At 36.7% G+C, this 27,235-nt stretch overlaps 1 protein-coding gene across 1 annotated transcript in view; it reads left to right on the forward strand.

The window, feature by feature from the left end:
• Window positions 1-27,235, forward strand: part of plpp4 (phospholipid phosphatase 4) — a 140,169-nt gene that overhangs the window by 67,226 nt on the left and 45,708 nt on the right. The window contains exons 2-3 of the mRNA XM_048205849.1: window positions 14,996-15,104; window positions 21,689-21,779. Of these exons, the coding sequence (XP_048061806.1) occupies window positions 14,996-15,104; window positions 21,689-21,779 (200 nt within the window). The remainder of the gene's footprint in view (window positions 1-14,995; window positions 15,105-21,688; window positions 21,780-27,235) is intronic.

Genomic DNA, 27,235 nt, shown 5'->3' on the forward strand with positions numbered 1-27,235 from the left:
AATCCGTGTGTTAATGTCATCTCCTGCATCTGCCACCGCCGTTTCGTCACTCGCTCCATTGACCGCAATCTGCCACACTAAAGATGGAATGTCAAGGAAACAATGATGGAACTTTGGTTCTGACATTTGGTTCTAAAATTCTAAATGTCTGATTATTTTGACCGGTGGAATTTGTTAGCAACTTTTAACTATACATCTACGGATGCATTACAGTAATAAAAATACCATGTTAAATGTGTTTAATTGTCATATATAAGTATGTGTGTGTGTGTATATATATATATATATACTTTGGTATCACTTTATTTTTCAGTGTCCTTGTTACATTTGTTACCTGTACTTACTGTTGTAATAACAGTAAATCATGCATAATTACATGCAACTAAACCTAAACCAAACCCTATTCTAAGTACAGTACCAGTCAAAAGTTAGGACACATTACTATTTTTAATGTTTTATAAGTCTCTTAGGCTCATCAAGCCTGCATTTATTTGATCAAAAATACAGAAAAACATTTGTGAAATATTATTACAATTTAAAATAGTGGTTTTTAGGGGTGTGACGAGATCTTGTCACTAGATCTCGCCAGACTAAAATGTGACGAGATTTCTCGTCGAGGCAAAAAGTAGTCTCGTGATGTTGCCATGACAGAGTGTTAGGATGATTAAGTAAAGAATATGCCACCGCTACGTTTACATTACGCCTCCACTGTCGTTTTGCTTTGTATTTAAATTAAAAACATTTAATTCAGTTGGATTACGGTCGCCACCGCTCCATATTCACAGAGTATGCGCGATTGTGAAAGTGAAAGTAAACGCGAGCGCGCATTCAAACGCGATTTCAATACCCCGCATTTTGAAAGCGGCTCCCTGATGAATACAAATATCTCTCAATATGAAAGCTATTTTAGGCTGGGCAGTGTAGTTGTAACCATCTCTTAGCTCTGTATCAAAGAAAAAGTTGGTCTTATTTGCACTTTGAATATTGAGAGAGTGTGATTATGGTTGCACTTAATGTAAAGTGTTACCATAAAAATGAATAACAGTTTTCTCTTAATCTTATTAAGCACAAACAATAAGGTTTCATTTGTTAACATTAGTTAATGCACTGTGAACTATCATGAACAAACAATGAATGACTATTTTTATTAACTAACATTAACAAAGATTAATAAATACTGTAGCAAATATATTGCTCATTGTTAGTTGATGTTGGTTAATACATTAATGTTAATAAATGAGACCTTATTGTAAAGTGTTACCATTTTTTTTATACTGTTTGTATTTCTACGATCAGTTTGTGGAAAGTTCAGTTAGGAGGTCAAAAGTTGTAGAAGTTCATAAATCATGTACAGTAAGGTCTGAAGAGACTGAAATCATACAGGAGGGAAGCCAGTCAGTTGAGTTAGTGGCAAAACCTTTTACAGTACTTGAGTGTTGTTGTCTTTTACTGCATATGATAATTCATACTCAGAAAGTAGAACTGAAATGACATTCATTACAAGATGATTAGTTAAAACATTTCAAATACACCTGCAGAATATTTTTCTAGTCATGTATTTCGCCATTTAGGATTTCTTAAAAATAGTGTGTAAAAATCTTGTCTCGTCTCATCTCGTGAACTCAATCTCGTGTCTTGTCTCGTCTCGTGAGATACCTGTCTCGTCACACCCCTAGTGGTTTTCTATTTTTATATACTATCAATTCTAATTTATTTCTGTGATGTACATCTGAATTTTCTTCAGCATCATTACTCCAGTCTTCAGTGTCACATGATCCTTCAGAAATCATTAATATGCAGATTTATTATCAATATTGGAAAAAATTGTACTGCTTATTTTTTTTTTCTAACCTGTGATACTTACTGATGAATAAAAAGTTTGAAAAGAACAGCATTATTTAAAACAGAAATCTTTTGTAACAATATACACTATCGTTCAAAAGTTTTTGGTCAGTAATTTTTTTCTTTCTTTTTTTCTTTTCTTTTATTCAGTAAGGATGTGTTAAATTAATAATATTTGTATTCATCAATGAATCCCGATAAAGGTATCACAGGTTCCAAAAAAAATAAAATAATAATAATAATAAAAATAATAAGCCTGTGTTTCCAACATAGATAATAGCGGAGTATCAAATCAGCATATTAGAAAGATTTCTGAAGCATCATGTGACTGATGCTGTAACGTATGGGACGGGACAACGGAGTTGGAGATCCACGTGCAGGCTTTATTAATAGAATGAGCGTAGTCGTACAGGCAGAGGGTCAAACACCAGCAAACAGATACAGGAAGGCAAGGCAAAAGAGTAATCCAAACACAGGCAAAGTTCTAGGCAGGCAGCAAACAATCATCAACAAGGAAACAGTCCAGGGTCAAAAACACAGGCTAGGCAAGACCACGAACAAGGAACACGGAGACAAGGTAGAACAAAAGCTAAACAATACTCAGCAATGAGTGTGTGTTTGAGTGCAGCTTATAAAGTGATGGGAAACAGGTGTGAGTGTGTGATAGTTCCTAGGTGGGGAATTGTGGGAAATGGAGTCCATATAATCAGAATAGAGCATGGACCCAGGGCACATGTAACAGATGTGATGTGAATGGCTGATGAAAATTCACCTTTGCATCATGGAAATAAATGATATTTTAAAGTATATTCAAATAGAAAAGCATTATTTTAAATTGTAATAATATTTCACAATATTTGAAACTGTATTTTTGATCAAATAAATGCAGGCTTGATGAGCAGAAGATACTTCTTTCAAAAACATTAAAAATAGTAATGTTTCCAAACTTTGACCGGTACTGTACATGTTGTTCGTTTATATTACTCAGTACTGTATAATTACACTGTAACAAAGACACCTTAAAATAAAGTGTAGCCATTTCTTCTTTTGATGTTTTTCACCTTGCTGAGTGTCAGCTGTTTGAGGTCTGTTCGCTCCTCAGGAGGTTTGTTTGTTTTGGCATGGCAGGCTGTTGAGACACAGTCTGAACACCTTGTAGGACTTCTGCTATTCAAAGCATGAACCCAGCAGAGTTCTTATACTGATTTGTGTTTGTTTGTGTGTATTCAAGCGGCCCCCGCTCAACAGACATGTTTTATGTGATCTGCTGAGAGTCCTGGCAGTATATCAGCCTCCGTGGCAGCATGTCAGGAAACCAATGAGAGACGAGAGATAAAGCAAGACAGCAAGAGACGGGGAGAGAGGGATTCCCACCCTCCTACACATCCTTCTGTCTGTCTCACTCCTCAGTGAATCACAGGGCTGAATATTGGCAGTTATTATTACAGAAAAGCTATATTTAGATGCACGAGTGCTCAAAAGCAGTGAAAATGTCTAATTGTATAAAAAACAATATCCTGTAGCCAGTCCAAGATACTGCATGCTGTAGAGAAAAAACATTGTTTTTCCCAACGTGAATACCCAGTATTTAAAGGTGAAATGTGTCATTTCTGTGCCACTTTAGGTACCAAACAGATTTGCAAAATGAATGACAGGTTTCCATAACACACCTTCCCCTCTGCCCCCATTACTGTACCTTTGCTCAGACAAACAGATTGTCCCTCTCCAAACTTACGCCATTGGTTAAGCCAGAGGTTGACAAGTCAGCTGTTCAGAAATGTTCAGTGTTTAAAAATGTCACAGAGCAACAGTCAGTATCTTTACATGCACACCATCAAGATGGTTATAGAGAGAAAGCGGCATGCTCGTTTGCATTCACTGTGTTTGAGACGTACCCTCAAAGCGTGCATGCATTAAACACATCCCATTTCACACGGTCCAAACTCAAGTTCATTTATCATGCTCTTATAATACGGCTTTGCAAATATGGAGTGCACTCTGTGAACATGCAAAATGACTTGCATAAAAAATGCACCAAAAGCATTCTGTTTGGCTGAACAAACAACCTGACAGCGGCCTGTGGACACTTTACTAAGTATAGCGACTAGGGCTGTCACAGAGATCTCAAGATAGTTATTTCATGATATTTTGAGGGAGTAGAATAATTTTTTGCATACAACTGCATAAAAATCATGTAGAGCACTCATGGATGTGGCTTGACATTTAGACCATGATACTGAGTATTCAGGTTTATAAGTTTCACATTTATGAACCTTGTTTAAATAATGGCGCATCAGTCACACTTAGATGAATGTATTTGTCATCCAGCTTGTCCTGAACAGACTTTCTGGACCATATAGCAGTAAATTGGATAAATTTGCAGACTGTCCTCCAAAAAAAATGACCCTATAGGTCGTTTTTCAAGCACCTTATTACGACCTATATTTACGTTTTGAAGTCATGCGCCCTCTGGTGGGCGTAAAAATAATGACAGTGTCGTGTTACGTCTGTCGTCATGAAATGACGTATGACTGTCATTACCAATCAAAATGCGTGTTCATTTAAATGCAATGCGAGGACTTTTTACACCATTTCTCCTATTTCCATTTAGCAAAACTCATTTTTTATTAACAACTACATCCACCCCACCCCTAAACCTACCCTTAGTGATTTATAGTGCATATACACTTTATGAGCACATGTGTTCCCTGGGATCGAACCCACGATCACATGATCACATGATTGCATATTGTTATTGCAACGCTCTGCCAATTGAGCTACGCGAAACCCGAAATATGACGCAGATAAAAGGGAACAATGCATTAAAATGAAAGTGTCCTGTTGTCGAAAGGGGCGCAATTTTAGCAAATGCTCCAATGGGTCGTATTTCATGAATTAAAATGAAAGTGTCCTGTTGTCGATAGGGGCGCCACTTTAGTAAACGCTCCTATGGGTCGTATTTCAAGGAAGTGACAAACGACCTATATGGTCGTATTGGTTGGAGAACATGTTGTAAATTTGGTATATTCTTCATTTAACATTGTAACAAGGTATGTTGTTCAGGAAAGAAGGAGGTGGGAACCGGCAAACATTCAATGTAACTTTAATAATCATAATAAAGTAAAAAGTAAAACATAAACAAAACATAACATAACATAACATAACATAACATAAAATAGTCAAGGCCTACTTTTTTTCAAGGTCGCTCCTACTTTTATGCTCCGGGAGCTCCTCCGTGAGAAACTTGAGACCGGTGCAGCACGCAGGTGGCTTGCCATTCTCTCGGCTTTTGGCCTCGTTCTGCTTGCCACATACCCCCATCGCCCATCACAGGCCGGGGGGACTCCCGAGACTGTGCTCTACTCCACCCTTTCCCCCTCTGGGGGGAACCATCACGGTGGCTGCAGCATCTGGGGGTAAGGACAGACGAGGCGAGAGAAAGGAGACAGAAGCATCAGGAAAGAGGAGATCTTGGTCCGGTTCCCAAAACGCACTGCCATCTGGTCCTCCACCAGCTGGTTGAACTCCTCTGTGATGCCTGGTAGTGGCGCTGGATAGCCCTTGGTGGACGGCTTGACACTCTTCCACTGCCTGATGGACGACGACAACTCCTCCAGGTTCGGGCAGCTGGCTGGAATCCCCCGTTCCCTGCTCCTCCCCATCATGGCAGACGGCAACAGGCTCCGACCTCAACAAACGGCGGCGACTTCTCCGCTCCTCCACAACCCAGACTTCTCCTTTCCCCTGGCAACTCACTCCAGCCCACTGCCTCAAGTGTCAATGGCGGCAGACTCTGTACAGCCCTGCTCGATGGCACCGCGGATTCCCCACAGCGGCGAGGGCTTTTTGACAGCTCGTTCCTCATTCCTTCCAGGTTTCGGTACCAATGTAACAAGGTTAGTAGATAAGGGAAGGTCACCCCATCTTCACAGCTCTCGGCCTCGTCCTGCTTGCCACAAACATGTTCTCTGCCACAGATTTTCCCCCCAAACTGAAAGAAATACAGGGCATAACATTTTCTGTGACTGTAAAAGGATGTGAATATTTAATGAGGCAAGCACTTTTTCCTTTATTATTGATCATTTGTTGCTAAATAATTGGCCATTATATATTCTAACGGTGAATGTGATTTCACCAAGTACAAGTACATCAAGTACAAAACCAATCAGATTTGAGGGACAAGTTTACCGTTTATGTCAAGTTTAGGCTTACAACCAGGGTTAGGTGCTTCTACATCGGTGTTAATCACCTATAATATCCCTCTGATTTTAGGGATAAGTTATGGATAGGGTTAGGTTTAGGAATAGGGATAGTGTTAGGACTAAATTTTCAGACAGGAATGTTGTTCCAGGATCAACAAAATATGTTGATCCAGGAACATGTTTTACTTGGCAAAATCATGGTGAACAACACATCACTGCATAGTTCCACACTGTATAACTTTGGTACTGCAGTGAGGGATAGCCTACCAAAAGTATCTTTAAAAAGACAATACCCAAGTTAAACACAATTTTGAAAAGTCCAAGAAACATACCACAACATTTTGTTGGATGAAAATATCCTATCTAGTTAAGAGTTATGAGCTTTATTGCAAAAGACCCATATATTTTTTTCTGGTGACACTCTCACTCGAAGTACAATATTCAGGCTGTTGTTGTCTAGATACAAACATGAAGAGATCAGAAATTGTTGGATTATTTTTAAATATTAATTATTTTAAGTGTATTTCTTTACTTACATTACTTATTTTAGAGTTGAAAATCAACTTTTTGTGTTTAATAATATATTTCAAACACCATCTGCAGTATTTTAGTGAATGATTATGCAAATGCCAAAATCTGTGCTGAATGCAATTTGCACAGCAGCAATTCCCGATCTTGTAAATTGGTTGTGCAGTCTAGGACGTGGACGCAGAGTACTTCATAATTTGACACACATAACTTTCACACCTGAATCATTTCTTTAAAATGCTGAAAGTGCACCGCATTACACCATGCACCTCTTCTACATCACTTGATGAATTTCTGCTGCCAACATAAAAAGAAAATATACACAAATGTCTCTTGAAATGAAATTTCATTTACTGCCGGTTTGTAGTGTTTAGTGAATAAGATGCAGATTTTTTGTGCTTAAATATCCAGAATGTCTGCAGAAGTTACAGCATGTAGATCAGATAGAACAGCTCTTTACAAAACCTCACATCTTAAGGCAATAAACACACACAATACAGATGCAGAATAAAAATGTGATTTTAAAAATGAATTTATATACTGTACATTAAATGTATATAAGCTGTCCACCCTTTGCATGTTATTCTGCCTAGACATTTTACTTGAGGGAAATGTTTATGTTTGCTATTAATGTAAGGTAGACTGACAAACACAAACAGAAATCTGCCTGAACACATAATGCATAAATAATGATATGTTTTCATGTCCTTCTTGACCATATTGTGTAAATATTTACAGTGAAGGGAGGAAAAAGTATATAATGGATATGATAACTTGTTGAACTTTTGGCTGCAATGACATCCACCAAGCATTTTATGTACTTGCACATAAGACCTGCAAAAGTGTTAAGAGTAATTCCTTTAAAAAAACAAACTTGTTTAAGTCCAGAAGTATTCTTGGAATGAATCTGTCAGTCGAGCCAAAGCATCTCAATCAGAACTCTCATTGGGCCACTCCAGATTTTTGTTTGTTTGTTTTTTGTTGTGCTTTTTCTGTCAAAGCATTTTTTTTTTATTTTTGATTGTTGATTTATTCCTGTACTTTGGGCCATAGTCTTGTTGTATCCCCCAACTGCTTCTGAGTTTCAACTGACAGAAAATTCTTGCTGCAAAGTGTCCTGATCAATGAATTTTTCTGTCAATGTCTATTCTGTCTATTCAGGTATTGAGGCAACAAAGCAGCCCCAAATCATGACAGCTTTTCCACCATACTGCCTTTTCTCCACACTTAGCATTGTGAGCTTTTTTTCCAGGCTTTTAAAGCAGAAAAGGCTTTGCCAGTAGCAGATGCTCTTTTGCACACTTTGGATGTTTTTGTTGTTTTTTTGGGTTTTTTTGGGATATCATGTTTTCCTCCCTGATTTTCTCCCATGAACACCATTCTTGTTCAGTGGTTTATGTGTCATAGACATGTTAGCATGTTCCATAGCCTTCTGTCTTTTACTCACATTCTGCTTCCGAAATTGCATACTGTAGGTGCTATATTTGGTTTGAAACTGCTACCGTTAAAAAAGTATATATTCTATATAGTATGAATGTGTGAATGTGTGTAGTATGAATGAAATTTGGAAAATCCGCCATGTTGTCATTGTCATGTGACCTACGGCGTCAGTTGCGTTGCTTCACTTCCATTCACAAATCCTCTCCCGTGGCCTCAAGGGACAGTAGTGTCCCTTGCTTATGCACTGAAGTATCCAGTGCTTGTGCACTTCAGAATCTCATCAGAAGTTGTAGGTCATCCAGGTACTTTTCGCCTACTTTTCGAGATATGGTTTAGGCAATGGTTCTTGTTAAAGGATTAGTTCACCCAAAAATGTAAATTCTGTCATTAATTACTCACCCTCGTGTCGTTCCACATCTGCAAGACCTTTGTTCATCTTTGTAACACAAATGAATACATTTTTAATTAAATCTGATCCCTCCATAGTGTCAGGGCTCCGCCCTGGCAACTTTGTCTTTTGTGTCTTTGTTTAATGTTTCCATGTTTGTTTTGTGCTTGAGCACATGGCTTTGTCTTTATGTTGGCCATGTGCTCCCCTTGTCTTGCCTCCTAGTTTCCCCTTACCACGCCCCCCTCGTTTAGTCCTTGTTTCACTAATGGTGTTCACCTGGTCCTCATGTGATTTTCTCCCTTTATATTGTGCTTCCTTGCTTCATGACTTTGTCATAAATCCATCTGAAGTATTGCTTTGTTATTCGGGTGTTGTTGTTCAGAGTTTTTCTGTAGTTATTTGTAGTGATGGCGAAATGAAGCTTTGTGAAGCACCAATGCTTTCCCCTCAAGTGTATCGTAAAAAGGTTCATTACTCGAAGCTTTTCAACACTGTGCACACTAACAACATCTTGTGGTCAAAAGGTGGAAAAAACTGCCTTTGCGTCCCAGACGACGCAGCTATTATTGGACTGTTTCATGTAATGAATCAGTTTGTGCTATGAAAAGCATATAAAACAATGCAAATTATTATTTTACACAAACAAAGTCTTTCATGTGTAATTTCACTTACACAATTTGAATAAATGAGTCTGAATACAATTTGGGGGGAGAAATAGTCAAGCTTTGGCATATATTATCAAAATAAATGATTGTCATAGAATGAAGTATGAACTGGGAATAAATACAAACTGAACACATGTAAATATTTATTCGTATTATGGCATATTCTTTTGCTAAAAAGCAAATGACACTTCACATCTGCACAAGAGTTCACGTTATGTGAATCAGAATACGAAGCAGTCACGTGGTTGTGTGCGAAAACGAAGCTTCGGACGTCAACAATCACGTGGTTATGGCAAAACGAATCAAGCTCCGATACAGTGCTTCACTGTGAGATGTTTCGTTTTTTTGATACAAGCTTCGAAGCCTCAGTGTCAAACAGAACATAGTTATTTGTATCCTTGTCATTCTTTCTTTGTTACTTTTAGCTTTTTTGATTTGTTATTTAGCCTGTGTCTGCTTATTCTTACCTAGCTTTTCTGCTGTAGTCTTGCTACTTCGGCTATTTATTTTAGCTTTTGTTTAGTTTATCCTTTTAGATTCAAAGTTTTCAATCACACAGCTTTAGTGTTTGCTCCGATTTGTATTAATTTAATGTTTGAGTGGTTTTGTTCTTGTGTCTTGTCTCCGGTCTAGAACTCTGTGGGGCTGTCTTTGGATTTGTTTGTTACACATTGTTCCATTTCTCAATAAATCATCATTCACCGCTCATCTCTGCAATTGGGTCCTGTTATTTCCAGTGATTCCTGACACGTAGAGATCCAACGCAACTACCACTTTCAAGGTCCAGAAAGGTTGTAAAGACATCATAAAATTCATGTGGCTCCAGTGTAAATATTGATTTGCAATCTGTGATCATGAGAGCACCAAGATGATGCATTTTGAGTTTAAGCCTCTGGACTCACATGGAGTACTTTAATGATGTCTTTCCTACCTTTCTGGACCTTGAAAGTAGTAGTTGCATTGGATCTCTGGAGGGACAGAAAACTCATGGATTTCATTAAAACAATCTTCATTACCATGCACGCCCCCTTCTGGATTGGAGTGTGGATCACCTGTGACTAACTATTCGTCATGCACTGAACCGTGAGGTCCGTACTGTGATGGCTTAGGTTAGGTTAGGTATACTTTATTGTCCCAATGGGAAATTTGTTTCAGGCTCACGAATACAACCACTGCATTGACAAAAAATATAAAACAACACATAACATAATAATAGAGAAGGAAAATTCACACCAAAAAAAAAAAAAAAAAACCCTGCACAAATACCAAACTTAGAATAATAACTTCGACTTGATATTATTTAATAACTTAACAGCTGAAGGAATGAAAGAGTTCTTGAAACGGTTTAGTCTATAGCTAGGCATTCGTAATCTTCTCCCCGATGGCAACAATTCAGACTCAGAATACAGGGTATGTGTTGTGTCATGCAGAATCTTATTTGCCTCCCTCAGTACAGATCTTTCATATAGGGTCTGGAGATAAAAAGGTTCTGTTCTGCCCATGATCTTCATGGCCGTATTAATAAGACATCCAAGCCTAGATTTCAGATGTACTGATAAATTACCGTACCAAAGATGTATTCCAAATCTGATCACATTCTCCAATTGGCTTGGGATGAATACATGTACTGTTACTCGCCATATATATTATATATATATATATATATATATATATATATATATATATATAGTGCAGAGTGGCTCTGAAAAACACCTCCAATCTTGGCTCATTGCTTAACGTTAGTTGTATTCTGACTCTAATTAGCTTTTAACAAGACAAGTCATTAATCTATAGAATGACATACTTTTTTCTTTTTTAACTGTGCATCTCTTGAAAGTCTTCACCTGCACTTTCAACCGACAGCTGAAGAAAGTGTTGCCAATGATTACTTCTCCAAAACAGAAAACTCTCTTGGATGGAGAGGACAGCTCAGCATAGCAATCTCCCCCAAAATAGTTTGCCAGGATACCCGGTAAACATGGCATTTTGGAAGTATTAGATTTGAAATCTCATCCCAAGGGTCATTGCTACAGGACCGAGTAAAGTATCATACTGCTTGACAGATTAATTAAACACAATCTACAGTAACAAGTAATTCTGAGTTAATGCCGCATGAATAACATTTCTTTCTTCAGTGCTTCTGTTCTCCTCAGAGGATTGTGGCTTCTCGTTTTACTCTCTTGAAACTAAAACAAAACAAGGCTAAGGAAAGAAAGCCCAGTCTGTCATCTTTTCTTGTGCAGCATATGATATGATATGTAATTGCTGTTCACCTCATATTGTCTGCCACATCAGTTATTTATAATATTGTAATATGAAATATACTGAAGTGCTCTTATCTAGGCAACAAACCTTTAAAGGCTGAAGAAAAACATATTATTATTGCCAGTGTGTGTATATATAAATATCCTGGAACAGTAGGTTAAATGAAGGCATAAGTTGAACATAAAACAAGTCCCAGTGTCACAGTCGGCATATTTGCAAAGGTACTCTACATAATAATTTCTTCAGAGCTGAGTTTGTGGCCTACATGCTTCGACTATTATCAAAATCCAGAATAATTATGGGTGAGACTATCAATATGCAGAAATATTTTCAAAATGTTGTCCTTAAAGACAAATACCAAAAATAAGCTCAGACTATTGCTAAATATATTCTACATTATCATATACACTGTTCAGACACAACATGTGACCATTGACAGCTGAACTGAATAACACTGATTATCTCTTCATCACGACACCTGTTAGTGGGTGGATATATTAGGCAGCAAGTGAACATTTTGTCCTCATAGTTGATGTGTTAGAAGCAGGACAAATGGGCAAGCGTAAGAATTTGAGCGAGTTTGACAAGGGCCAAATTGTGATGGCTAGACGACTGGTTCAGTGCATCTCCAAAACTGCAGCTCTTGTGGGGTGTTCCCGGTCTGCAGTGGTCAGTATCTATCAAAAGTGCTCCAAGGAAGGAACAGTGGTGAACCGGCGTCAGGGTCATGGGCGGCCAAGACTCATTGATGCACGTGGAGAGCGAAGGCTGGCCTGTGTGGTCCGATCCAACAGACGAGCTACTGTAGCTCAAACTGCTCAAGAAGTTAATGCTGGTTCTGATAGAAAGGTGTCAGAATACACAGTGCATCACAGTTTATTGTGTATGGAGCTGCATAGCTGCAGACCAGTCAGGGTGCCCATCCTGACCCGTCCACCGCCGAAAGAGCCAACAGTGGACACGTGAGCATCAGAACTGGATCACGGAGCAATGGAAGAAGGTGGCCTGGTCTGATGAATCACATTTTCTTTTACTTCACGTGGATGGCCGGGTGCGTGTGCGTCTCTTACCTGGGGAACACATGGCACCAAGATGCACTATGGGAAGAAGGCAAGCTGGCGGAGGCAGTGTGATGCTTTGGGCAATGTTCTGCTGGGAAACCTTGAGTCCACAATATTAGGAAGGTGGACATAATGTTATGCCTGATCATTGTATGTTTTATTTTTGTTTGAATTAAGGGCCATTCACACAGGATGCTCTCTTGAATTTCACCCGCAGAACCAAAACCAATTTCCAGATTAAATAAAGTGAATAACTGACCAAACAAAGACAACATATTTGTATTTTTTCTCTGTTCTCTGTTTGTTGTTATAATTTAGAGTGAGTCTAAAACATGATGTTCTATAGATAACGGTTTGAATATTTTACATTATGCATTTAGCAGATGCTTTTATCCAAAGCAACTTGCATTGCATTCAAGGTATACATTTGATCAGTTTATGCATTCCCTGTGAAAATCCACCTTATTTTTCAGCTTTCACTGCAAGACTTCTAATTTATTAGCCACTATATGTATATACAAACCCGATTCCAAAAAAGTTGGGACACTGTACAAATTGTGAATAAAAACAGAATGCAATGATGTGGAAGTTTCAAATTTCAATATTTTATTCAGAATACAACATAGATGACATATCAAATGTTTAAACTGAGAAAATGTATCATTTTAGGAAAAAATAAGTTGATTTTAAATTTCATGGCATCAACACATCTCAAAAAATTTGGGACAAGGCCATGTTTACCACTGTGTGGCATCCCCTCTTCTTTTTATAACAGTCTGCAAACGTCTGGGGACTGAGGAGACAAGTTGCTCAAGTGTAGGAATAGGAATGTTGTCCCATTCTTGTCTAATACAGGCTTCTAGTTGCTCAACTGTCTTAGGTCTTCTTTGTCGCATCTTCCTCTTCATGATGCGTCAAATGTTTTCTATGGGTGAAAGATCTGGACTGCAGGCTGGCCATTTCAGTACCTGGATCCTTCTTCTACGCAGCCATGATGTTGTAATTGATGCAGTATGTGGTCTGGCATTGTCATGTTGGAAAATGCAAGGTCTTCCCTGAAAGAGATGACGTCTGGATGGGAGCATATGTTGTTCTAGAACTTGGATATACCTTTCAGCATTGATGGTGCCTTTCCAGTGTAAGCTGCCCATGCCACACGCACTCATGCAACCCCATACCATCAGAGATGCAGGCTTCTGAACTGAGCGCTGATAACAACTTGTCTTTAGTCCGGATGACATGGCATCCGAGTTTTCCAAAAAGAACTTCAAATTTTGATTCGTCTGACCACAGAACAGTTTTCCACTTTGCCACAGTCCATTTTAAATGAGCCTTGGCCCAGAGAAAATGCCTGCGCTTCTGGATCATGTTTAGATATGGCTTCTTTTTTGACCTATAGAGTTTTAGCCAGGAACGGTGAATGGCACGGTGGATTGTGTTCACCGACAATGTTTTCTGGAAGTATTCCTGAGCCCATGTTGTGATTTCCATTACAGTAGCATTCCTGTATGTGATGCAGTGCCGTCTAAGGGCCCGAAGATCACGGGCATCCAGTATGGTTTTCCGGCCTTGACCCTTATGCACAGAGATTGTTCAAGATTCTCTAAATCTTTGGATGATATTATGCACTGTAGATGATGATAACTTCAAACTCTTTGCAATTTTTCTCTGAGAAACTCCTTTCTGATATTGCTACACTATTTTTCGACGCAGCATTGGGGAAATTGGTGATCCTCTGCCCATCTTGACTTCTGAGAGACACTGCCACTCTGAGAGGCTCTTTTTATACCCAATCATGTTGCCAATTGACCTAATAAGTTGCAAATTGGTCCTCCAGCTGTTCCTTATATGTACATTTAACTTTTCCGGCCTCTTATTGCTACCTGTCTTAACTTTTTTGGAATGTGTAGCTCTCATGAAATCCAAAATGAGCCAATATTTGGCATGACATTTCAAATGTCTCACTTTCAACATTTGATATGTTATCTATATTCTATTGTGAATAAAATATACGTTTATGAGATTTGTAAATTATTGCATTCCTTTTTTATTCACAATTTGTACAGTGTCCCAACTTTTTTGGAATCGGGTTTGTAAATAGAAAAATAACAAAGTGTGTTTATGATTATGATCGCATATTAAAAGAATATGATAACAAAAATCAAATTGCAATATCAAGCATAATAATGGTCTGTTTGTGTACAGATAATTAAAATACTGTAACTGGAAGTGGCTGACACTGAAAGCCAAGTTAAAAATGTCAGCGCCCACTCTTGTGTTAAAAATAAGGTGAATAAGGCTTGGATACTTTACCTTCACTGTTGGTTCTTTCTCTGTGACGATCATTGAAACCCACTCGTCCATCCTAAACCACTCACTGAACACTTTATGTTGAAATGTGTACAGCAGGGTTCCTCAAATCCTTCAAATCCAGCCCTGGAGGACCACAGCCCTGCAGAGTTTGCTCAAACCCTGATCAAACTCACCTGTATGTAATTGTATAGTAAAGCTTTATAGTAAAACTGAAGGCAGTGATCAGCTTTCAGTGCCAGATTTGAGGAATCCTGGTGTATGGTCTCATCCTCTCTGCCTTTTGTTTAGGTTCACAGAGTTCCTGGAGCCTTTTGAGAGAGTTATCCAACCTGAAGAACTATGGCTCTACAAGAACCCTCTGGTGGAATCTGACCACATCCCAAAGAGAGTCATGTTTGTAAGTGGACATCATTCAGCACATTTAAGGGCAGTTATGCATATCTGCGCAATCCGCACCATCAGAACTGCAGCGTCCATCATTCACACGCCCTTAACCCCTCGCATGTTGCAATGTTTTATTAAATATTATGGCTAATTTAATCATGCTCTCCGACACCAATAAGGCTGGGTTACTTTAACTTGGCTAAACACATTTTAACATATTTAAATCCATCCTGGGAATGCTTCACTCACTGAGCGCATTGGCTGTTTTAGATTTTTAATAGTAATAATAATTGCATGTAGATGCACGAAGAATTCGGAACACGGAAATGTTGTATTCTCTTAAGGAATTTTAGATGCATTTTGCATGATTGTTCATTAAGTTTCTAGACTGCTTTCATTTTACTGCTGATGAGGAGCTTCAGAGAGACGCACTAGGCACATTTCCATTATTTCACTCTGATTTCATAATAGTTTAATGGGTTCAGTATGAACACTGGTGAACACTGAACTCACATATTTTTACAAAAAGCAATAACCATATTTGTAAACATGTCAATGTAGGCATCCCTCTACAGCCATTACACAATTCTTGCTATTATTTCAAGGAGAGAACTCTCCAAGTGTATTTGCTTACTGGTCTTATTCACTAACCACTTGTGTTGGTGTATTTTAATGGTGTGCTGGAAGTAATTATCATATTCTTTTCAGTGTCCTTTGTTATACACAACAACAAATAATACAAAAGGAACCATTTATATATTAAGATGCTACACCAACAGATATTCCACCACACATTTAGAGAAGAGTCATGTTAAACTATAATATACACTTAGATGCATACAGGAGAACTAAAATACATAATTATCTTTATTTATTAAAATAAAATGAATAAAACAATCAACATATTTCCAAACTGTTTAACTGGAGAAAAGTAGTGCCTTTAGTTAAACTATATTGTAAGATACAGGTATATCTGTATATAAACCATTTCGGTAACACTTTACAATAAGGTTGTATTAGTTAACATTAGTTAATGCATTAGTTAACGTTAACTAACCATGAACAACACCTCTGTTCAGCATTAGTTAATGTTTGTTAACGTTAACTCACGCATGTATTAATGCATCTATTCATGTTAACAGTGCAATTAGTTAACATTAGTTAATGCATTAGTTAACATTAACTAACCATGAACAACACCTCTGTTCAGCATTAGTTAAACTTTGTTAACGTTAACTCACGCATATATTAACGCATGTATTCACGTTGACAGTGCAAGTCGTTAACATTAGTTAATGCATTAATTAACATTAACAACACCTCTGTTCAGCATTAGTTAATGTTTATTAACGTTAACTCACAGATATATTAATGCATGCATTCATGTTAACTGCACAATTAGTTAACATTAGTTAATTCAATTAGTTAACATTACCTAACCAACAACACCTAGCTGTTCAACATTAGTTAATCATTGTTAACGTTAACTCACACATATATTAATGCATCTATTCATGTTAACAGTGTTAAGTAGTTAACATTAGGTAATGCATTAGATAATATGAAATAATGGGCAATGCCTCTAAATAGCCTTAATGTTTTAAGGTTAACTTACTGTGCATATTTACATTAGTTTATGTAGCGGTTGACACACTAAGAGTAATCATTTTTAACTCATCTACGCTAGAGGTAAAAATGCCATTGTGTCTATTCATATTAACAGCACAAGTAGTTAACATTAGTTAATGCATTAGATAACATGAACTAATCATGAACAATGCCTCTTATTTAGCCTTAATGTTTTAAGGTTAACTTATTGTACTTACATTAGTTTATGTAGCAGTTGACACATTTCTAACTCTCCACTCACACTAAATTAAGGTAAAAAATACCATTGTGTACCTTATCAGCATTATTTATTAACAAGGCATTGATTTGGGCTGTAAATATAATTCTGAAGTGCAAACCATCTGAACATTAACAGATATGTTGTTCATGTTTATATGCATTTTACTATCATTACTTACATTCAACAAAGCATTTATTAATGGAATTTGTGAACCTTATTGTAAAGTGTACACTATTTCATCATTAACTGATGAGTTACCAACATTTGTAGACCCTTTATTAACATGACTTACCATTAACAAAGCATTTATTAATGGAATTTGTGAACCTTATTGTAAAGTGTACACTATTTCAACATTAACTGATGTGTTACTAACATTTGTTGACTCTTTATTAACATGACTTACCATTAACAAAGCATTCATTAATGGAATTTGTGAACCTTATTGTAAAGTGTACACTATTTCAACATTAACTGATGTGTTACTAACATTTGTTGACTCTTTATTAACATGACTTACCATTAACAAAGCATTTATTAATGGAATGTGTGAACCTTATTGTAAAGTGTACACTATTTCATCATTAACTGATGTGTTACTAACATTTGTAGATCCTTTATTAACATGACTTACCATTAACAAAGCATTTAAATGAAAAATAAAATGTCTGTAATTGTTTACCCATTTTGTAATATTTAGTTTGTTTGCTGTGAGGCGTTTTCTCCTATGCAGTGACTGACAATGCATAAGACACACCAAAGCACAACATAAATTCACAAATCACATCAACTTTATTTGTTCGCTGTACTCCAAATCTTTATAATCCATATGTTTGTAAGGAACATATCCAAATTCTGCGTTTTTTCCGTCGTTCTTCATCTTCATTCTCAGCAGCGACCGTCATAGTCAAAGCCCGCGCTCGCTATGATTCAAATTTTAAAAAGTCGCGCGCGCCCACGAGATCCGTTACGGCATGGTTTACGGCACTGATATCAAACGCTCATTGGTTCTCACCTGCTTCGTCACAGATTGCGACAAGCCGTGTTTCAGTGGATTGACATTTGAGTGCGCGCCTTCACGGAGAGAAGCCGGATTCATCATATTTTCATGGATTATTATCTTAAATTCTGCTCTGTACCCTATTAAAACTATTACCGCCAGAGAGGACTGCGACTGCAACTCATCATCATTTGAACTAACGTACTTTCGGTACAACTTTTGACATTTTTGCAAAAAAATAAATTATTGTGATTACGCTTGTCTCTTATTCTTTTATTTATAACTGTACGGAGATTTACCAAGAAAACCAAGAAATGGTTATGGGTAGGTTTATGGGTAGGTGTGGATTATTGGCTCAAAATATCGTTTAATTTCATTAATGAATGCTTTGTTAAGGGTAAGTCATGTTAATAAAGGATCTACAAATGTTAGTAACACATCAGTTAATGATGAAATAGTGTACACTTTACAATAAGGTTCACAAATTCCATTAATAAATGCTTTGTTAATGGTAAGTCATGTTAATAAAGGGTCTACAAATGTTGGTAACTCATCAGTTAATGATGAAATAGTGTACACTTTACAATAAGGTTCACAAATTCCATTAATAAATGCTTTGTTAATGGTAAGTCATGTTAATAAAGGGTCTACAAATGTTGGTAACTCATCAGTTAATGATGAAATAGTGTACACTTTACAATAAGGTTCACAAATTCCATTAATAAATGCTTTGTTAATGGTAAGTCATGTTAATAAAGGGTCTACAAATGTTGGTAACTCATCAGTTAATGATGAAATAGTGTACACTTTACAATAAGGTTCACAAATTCCATTAATAAATGCTTTGTTGAATGTAAGTAATGATAGTAAAATGCATATAAACATGAACAACATATCTGTTAATGTTCAGATGGTTTGCACTTCGTAATTATATTTACAGCCCAAATCAATGCCTTGTTAATAAATAATGCTGATAAGGTACACAATGGTATTTTTTACCTTATTTTAGTGTAAGTGAGTGGAGAGTTAGAAATGTGTCAACTGCTACATAAACTAATGTAAGTACAGTAAGTTAACCTTAAAACATTAAGGCTAAATAAGAGGCATTGTTCATGATTAGTTCATGTTATCTAATGCATTAACTAATGTTAACTACTTGCGCTGTTAATATGAATAGATTCATTAATATATGCATGATTTAATGTTAACAATGATTAACTAATGCATTAACTAATGTTAACTACTTGCGCTGTTAACATGAATAGATGCATTAATACATGCGTGAGTTAACGTTAACAAACATTAACTAATGCTGAACAGAGGTGTTGTTCATGGTTAGTTAACGTTAACTAATGCATTAACTAATGTTAACTAATACAACCTTATTGTAAAGTGTTACCACAATATCTATAATCTCAGACACTGGCTCAGTACTGTAGATCACTTCCAGTAAGGGATATAAACAAACAAACAGAAGTGACAAATACAGTTTTTTTTTTTCAATTTGTCTAAAATTTAAGAAAAAGGATTTTGCTAAAAAGATGGGGAGACATAAAAAAAATCGGTAACACTACAATGAGGTCTCATTTATTAACATTAATTAATGCATTAACTAACATGAACTAACAATGATTAATATATTTGTTACAGTATGTATTAATCTTTGTTAATGTTACTTCATAAAAATCCAGCTGGTCGTTGTTTGTTCATGTCACTTCACATTGCATTAATTAATGTTAACAAATACAACTTTTGATTTAAATGTATTAGTAAATGTTGAAATTAATTAAGATTAATAAACTTGAATAAGTTGGGCTTACTCCAAAAATTTGAGGTAATCAGTTACATCAAATTTGAGGTTGTGATGTTAGAACTATCAAGCAGAATTAGCAGAACTATCAAGTTTTGAGTTTGTATCACTCATGCATGTTAATTGCTCCCAACTTGAAGTACTGAGTTAAGTAACTTATACATTTTGATAGAAATTAACATAAAAATTGTAATTAACATTTTTATTTTGAATTCTTGCAAATCAAATGAGTTATTTACTTCACTGTAAACCCTAATAAGTAATCAAACCTCAAAAATGTGGAATGATAATTTTTTAAAGTTAAGAAACTCAAAGTTTAAGTAAGATTTTTATTTTGTACTCATACATTTTTATTGTTCTTAACTTGATATATTTGAGCACACTAATTTATACATTTAACTATGTTATCTCAACGTAAATATATTGCTAGCTATAACAAACTAATTCAGAAAACGGCAACATGCTAATTTGCTAACAATAGCATGATATAGCACTGAATGAGTACAGAAACTTAAAACATGTAACTTACCTGCTCTCAAACCAAGCCACATGCACCACTTGATGGCAACTCTCCAAAAACACTCATTAACAGAAACTCTTCTAAATTAGCATAACAAAACATTAATCACTACTAAATCTCCCTTACCATCAATCTTGTGCAAAAAACATTATATAACACTCAATTTTAGCATTTACTCTCCCTTTCAAGTGCCATGGGCATAGCATGCTGGGAAAGAGAAATCCCAGTCAAGTTTCAGTTAAACTTAAGTTAGTCTAAATTAAAATAAATTAGTTCATAACTCAATGAAACAGTTCAGTTTACAGTTTGAAATATGTTTGAAACAGTTTGAAATATGTCAGTGCTGTGAACTCAAAAGATAAAGAAAGTTCTAAAACTCATAACAGTTAATTTAACTGAACTAATTTTGTTTAATTTAAGTTTGTCCTACTCAAACCAATTAAGTATTTTGAGCGTTAGGGTTTACAGTGCTGTAGAAGCATTGTTAATTATTAGTTCATTTTTGAGATGTAAAATTTACGGGCACAATCTCACCCTTCTGTAGATTTAATTAAAATCCAGAAACTTTAACAAAAACATCTAACAGTTTGAGGAGTTATGTGTGGGAGGCTATTGGAGGATGTATACTGTATGAGCATTTAGTGATGACATAAAAGTTACCTCTGCTCAAAGCCTCACCTATATAAAGCAAAGCCCTTGACATTGGCCTCAATCATAATGCAATTGCTAATGGTTTGTTTTTAGTAAATAAAAATGACAACCTTACTATCATGTTCCAGGTACAATTTGCACCATGTTCCAGAAATCATCTTGACCACCTTAATCTGGAATCACCCAACTGGCCAGAAGTCAGTTACATAAAAATGTAGATTGGTCTAATTTGACATCAAAAAGTAGGACGGATTACCCCTTAACTAACTGCTAGTTGGTCATACTAGTACTTGGACACAATCTTAACATAGTGGCTGTTTATGCAACTGGTTGTAGGATAGTATAACATGGTCCCATCAATGAAACAGCGTCTTTTGGAATTTACATATTATGTCTCAAAGACTAAAAAAAAAACTGCATGGCAACTTTTGTTTAAGCCCCAGAATTCAGAGGACTGCAAGGGAAAATTAAAACACTTTTTCAGGAGTTGTTTTAATTTTATTGTTGAGAAAGCAGTATCTGGTGTCCTCAGAGAGTGTGGAGGTTGAGAACCTTTGTGTAGGAGCCTTAACATGCTTTACACAAGGTGAAAAGAACCTCAAGATATAAAGACATCCACATAATGAAGTGGCAGAAAAAACCTTTCATTTCGTCAGGCCTATCATGTGCTTTTTGACCAAAAAAAAACTGCTTTTTTCCCCCCATCATGCCAGCTTTGTGAAATAGGATGCAGCAAAGGGATATTGTGTTCTTTTTTTTCTTTACAGGCAATTTCATTCCTGACCCCGTTGGCTGTGATATTTGTGGTGAAGATTATACAGAGGACAGACAAGACAGAAATTAAAGAGGCTTGTTTAGGTGAGTGCCCAAACCATGTCAAAAGATACTGTCAACAAAGTCATTGACTAATATACATCATTAAAATCTGTACAAAATGAATGTTTCTACTATTATGACTGAGGTAAACATGGTATAAGATAAGAATAATTGACTGAATTATTGAAAATTATTACATAGCACTCTGGAATACTTGATTCTTATTGGTCAATTACGGCATCCAACAGACAAGCACTCATCCAGGTAACTAAAACCGTCTCCCTTGTCACACTGCAGACTGCTTTCTCTTGTGTTGTACAAATGTAACTGGTGCCATTTTTGCAACTCAGTAATCAATTGTTTTAAAATGAATTTGGACTTCATCATTATTATTACTGTTAAAAAGTTGTAGTGTTTGTCTTTTGTACATTTGTAATGGATTTTTTTCTTCTTTTTTTTCTTGGTGGAATGCTTTAAAGTTGGCATGAAACAGAAGTTGTGATCGTCTTTTTCCCTATTGTGACGTATATCAGTGAAACCTCTCCTGGCACAAGAAAAAAAGGGGCGGGGCTTGATTTTGTCCATAAGGAATTGATTGGATGTTTGTGGTTTTCTATTGGTGGATCTCATGTGAGTGACAGGTTGCCCCGCCCTCACACCAGTAAACACGTCATCAGAGAAGAGAAGAGATGCTGCAAGAGGGAGGGGAAGTTATTTTGATTAAACATTTCAAGGGCACATTAATTAAAAAACAAAAAAAAATCAAAAAGAAAAATAATGATGTGCATGATAAATCTATCTGTCAATTTTTGCAATATTCCAAACTGCAATATTCCTTAAAAAATTATAATTGTCAATTTTGATTTCATGGTGACTTTAAAGGTGCCCTAGAATCATAAATTGAATTTACCTTGGCATAGTTGAATAACAAGAGTTCAGTAAATGGAAATGACATACAGTGAGTCTCAAACTCCATTGTTTCCTCCTTCTTATATAAATCTCATTTGTTTAAAAGACCTCCGAAAAACAGGCGAATCTCAACATAACACCGACTGTTACGTAAAAGTCGGTATCATTAATATGTACGCCCCCAATATTTGCATATGCCAGCCCATGTTCAAGGCATTAGACAAGGGCAGAACGTCTGGATCTGCACAGCTGAATCATCAGACTAGGTAAGCAAGCAAGGACAATAGCAAAAAATGGCAGATGGAGCAATAATAACTGACATGATCCATGATTACATGATATTTTTAGTGATATTTGTAAATTGTCTTTCTAAATGTTTTGTTAGCATGTTGTTAATGTACTGTTAAATGTGGTTAAAGTTACCATCGTTTCTTACTGTATTCACGGAGACAAGAGCCGTCGCTATTTTTATTTTTAAACACTTGCAGTCTGTATAAAGCATAAACATCTTCATTCGTTATAAATCTCTCCAACAGTGTGTAATGTTAGCCCGTTAGCCACGGAGCACCATCAAACTCATGTAATGTAAACATCTTCTTTTATGGAAGGCGTTTCCTAGCATTGTACAATAATAACAATACCGACATAATGCATGTTCCACTTGTAATTACTGTGTTTTGTTGTAAAGACCTATTTGATTTGATTTCATACACTCTACCCAGTAATTCAGGAAACACACCATTCCTATTTTTGACACCACAAATTCCTAAAGAATCTCAAATGCTGCATGGTTACACATGCTCTCCCTTGTTATTTGGTTATTCAAGTTGTTCCTCACAACCATGTTTCCGTATTTCTTTGTTTAATCAACATTTGTCTCCATGGTAATCACACATTCTGCAGAGAGTACACAAAAGCCAACACTATGGGATTTGTACACATTTAACATTTCAAACTATTTGCCTTAAGCCTCAACGAGCAGCCTGGGAATGCGATGGGTTTATAATTTGTTTTGTGTAGGGCCAACACACTCACATAAGGGACTTTTGAATTAATGTTTCTACTCTACAGTATTATATCTGTGCGGTCCAAAAAATTCTGTTACCATTACCTACTTGAGGATTCTGTTAAAGGGTTTATTCCTGCTAATGTGAAAAGAAATTTCAACCCAAATGAATTCTCAGAACTACTCTTTTCCATACACTGAAAATAAACATCTTTACTGTCAAACACAAACTATTACGAAAAAGTATACAATGAAAGCCTCTCCCTCGCTGTAGCTCTTAAATTTCATTCACTCTTATTGAAATATCAGCTTCAACACACTTCACACCTGATTTCTTGACAGTGATGCCAAATGCCACTCACTCTTGTGACTGATTGTGGTATAATGAGCTTGAAATAACTTTTTGAATGAGATTTGAGAGCTCCAGCAGGTGGCAAGATTTTTAATGAATAATGCCTTAAATCTATGTCTGCTTCTCACACTAAGCTATTGTATGACTTCAGAAGATTTAAGTCATGTGGATTACTTTTCTATGATAATTTTGTGGCATTTTTGTCACGTATTTTTCTTTTCTCCACATATTTCAGTTGAAGCAACTAACATCATTAAGACATTATATTAATCCCTGTGGCCTTCACACACGTGATTATGAATATTACATAGAGTTGATGAAAAATTCCAAACTGAATTGAGAATGTCACCAGAGCGAAAAAGTGAAAGAAGTCAAAGCCATTAAAAGAAAGTTTTACAAATCCAATTAAAAAGCCTTCTAAAGAAGAAAAAATGAAACTTACATGTGATTTTCTACTAAGATGGTTGTTTTAAATTGCACAATTACAAAAGAGCTAGAAGGACATGTAAAAACTACGGAGCCCCGGACATGACATGCAGGAAAAAAATAGTGCACACTTCGTGCCCTCAATTTACTAAATCGTGCACACTATTTACTATTTCGTTCCCTCGATTTATAAATCATGCACATGATTTATAAATCGAGGGAACGAAATAGTAAATCGTGATTTAATTTTTTTTCTTGCATGTCATGTGCGGGGCCTCGTAAAAAACTGATTTCATTACAGAAAGACAAACAGGACCACAATGTGATCTTTCAGATATGAAGTGTTCAAAAAAGATGCCATTACCCAGTGTGGGTGAAAGAAATGATGACTATGAGCAGAACATTTAGTCTCAGTTTGTAAAGTACATGTGTGGAGGGTCATGCATTACAGCAAGTTACTTCTTCCCTTCAATTTAAAAATGTCAGAGATTTCAATGAAGCATCTTAGATGGTGTATTGTTAGAAGACTGTTTAAACAGGTGACAGAGACTCAGAATAGAACCTCTCACTGCTAATGAAGTTTCATTCGTAGAGGAGCTTTCACAGCCTTCTAATCTTGACGCCATTCCCCTCAAACTTAATTTCTGTGATGCACATTGAGAAAAAAGGTCTAACTAATTGTTAACTAAAAGTAACAAATCAGTGACAATGAAAGTAACATTCAGGGTCAGTCAGTTCACTGAAGAACTGCAGTGTGAATACAGTAATTATAGGCATATTTTCTGTTTGTTCATACATTCGAGTGTTGACTGCTATTCAGCTCACACTGGTTGAACCAATTAAGTAAATTCCTAAAAGAAACCTAGTTATTTTGAGGAAAAACAGGAACTGTCTCCTACACCTCAGAAAGGCACTGTAGTTGTCCAATAGTTGTTTATGAAGGTGTTACAATAAACTTCAGCAGTTAGGGATTGCTTAGATGGAAACAATCCAACATTCTGCCCTAATAGTTAAAAAAAAAAGTCATAATTGGAGTTTTGTGGATGCAGTCCATGTCTGTTAGCTTTAAGGCTAACATCTACGTATATGCTAATATTCTCCTACAAGTTGACAATACACTTTTACCAAACTTGGATTAGTGCCATTAAAAAAAATCAAGTCAGCATTAAGAATCATAAAAATATCAATGTCATCATTGGTCCAGGTGTCAGTGGATTTATAAAATGTAATATAATATGCATTTTATGCTTTGATTCGAGTCGGAGCTGAACAGTGCTTTAACATAACCTTCATCCCTTCAACATTTTTTGCTTCAAGCAGATGGACAGACGTTTTTAATAGGTAGAGAGACAGACAGCAGAAGGAAAATGAGATGTTAAAGTATAGCACAAGGGGCTTCTCGGGAAAAACCTACCCACGGTTCATTTTCAATGGAGTGTGTGGCTGTGTGTGTAGATACCACCACACCACAGGAAGTGCTGGTTATATCACTTATGCTAGGTAAAGGATTATTATCCTTTAGGCCTAAATTAGTTTAATATTGCTTATATTAATTGAGGCTTGTCTATTCATGTCTCTAAGACATTTCCTTTTGAGGGAACTCAATGCTGCATCATGGTTTTGACGCTATGGGAATGTATCCAGAAGTGACTGGTGTCTGAAGCATGTGTAAAAGACGGCAATTTTGATTGCTCGATGGCAATACTATGATGTCACAGTGAGTGCCTGTGCGTATAAAAGGGTGCCTGCATTAGACGTCATCAGCTTCATTGTCTGACGGAAACAAGCAGGTGTGCCTGAGGCATGGCAATGCAACGTAGTGTCTCTTAACTTTCTCAGGGAACTCGGGGTTACATATGTAACCCTAAGAGGGAACTCGATGCTGCGTCATGTTGTTGATGCTATGGGAACGTTAATACCAACTACGCCATGCTGAGGAAATGTCTGCTGCATCTGAGCTGTGAACTGTGCATAATCATAGTGAGCCAGGCATAATAACTCTACAGCCAAGCTTGAAATTGAGCATTAACATCACTGGCCTTATCCTATGCCGCATCCTTATACAACAGCCTCTTTCCCTTTGAAGCCAGTGACAACAGGCCCCAGAGCTCCATGTTCCAGTACTTACCTTATCCCCAATTAGCAGGGAAACTCCAATACAGGTAGCCCAAGTCGGGACAGGTACCTGTCTGGAGCGCAAGAGCAAAGTTGTCAGGGGAATTCCACTAACACAGTCACACATATCCTGGTAATATACTTCATAGAATATATATACGTCATAGAATAAGCTACAGAGGAATCTGGAGTCAAACTCTACAGAACTCACTCTTACCACTAGCACCCATGCCACATGCTACAGAAAGCAAACCTTGCATATCCTTATTTAATGCCCTAATAAATAATTGGGGTGTGGGACAAAATGATAGAATGGGAACTGGTGTGCCTGCCCAGATAACTCTCATTCATCCAACCCTAACATTTCACTTTCACTTAAGGCAGGAACACACCAAGCTGACGGTCGGCCATCGGGCAGTTTTTGTTCGTCGGCCGACTAAGTTTCCTTAGTGTGTTCCGCACCTTCGGCTGAAATTGGTCCTTGTCTACTTTTTTCAGCCGATTCGACATGTTGAATTGCCGTCGGAGCTCGTCGGGCCATCTGATCATTCTGATTGGCTGTTCAGCTACTGCCACCTGCTGGTATGGAAAGGCATTTCATCTTACACAGGCGCAGAACAGACGTGCTACTTGGCCGTCAGCTGTTGAGCGTTGGTTTGGTGTGTCAGGGCAACTTTGGACCCAGACGCT

This window comes from Megalobrama amblycephala, linkage group LG10 (assembly GCF_018812025.1).
Source record: "Megalobrama amblycephala isolate DHTTF-2021 linkage group LG10, ASM1881202v1, whole genome shotgun sequence".
Taxonomy (NCBI): Eukaryota; Metazoa; Chordata; class Actinopteri; order Cypriniformes; family Xenocyprididae; genus Megalobrama; species Megalobrama amblycephala.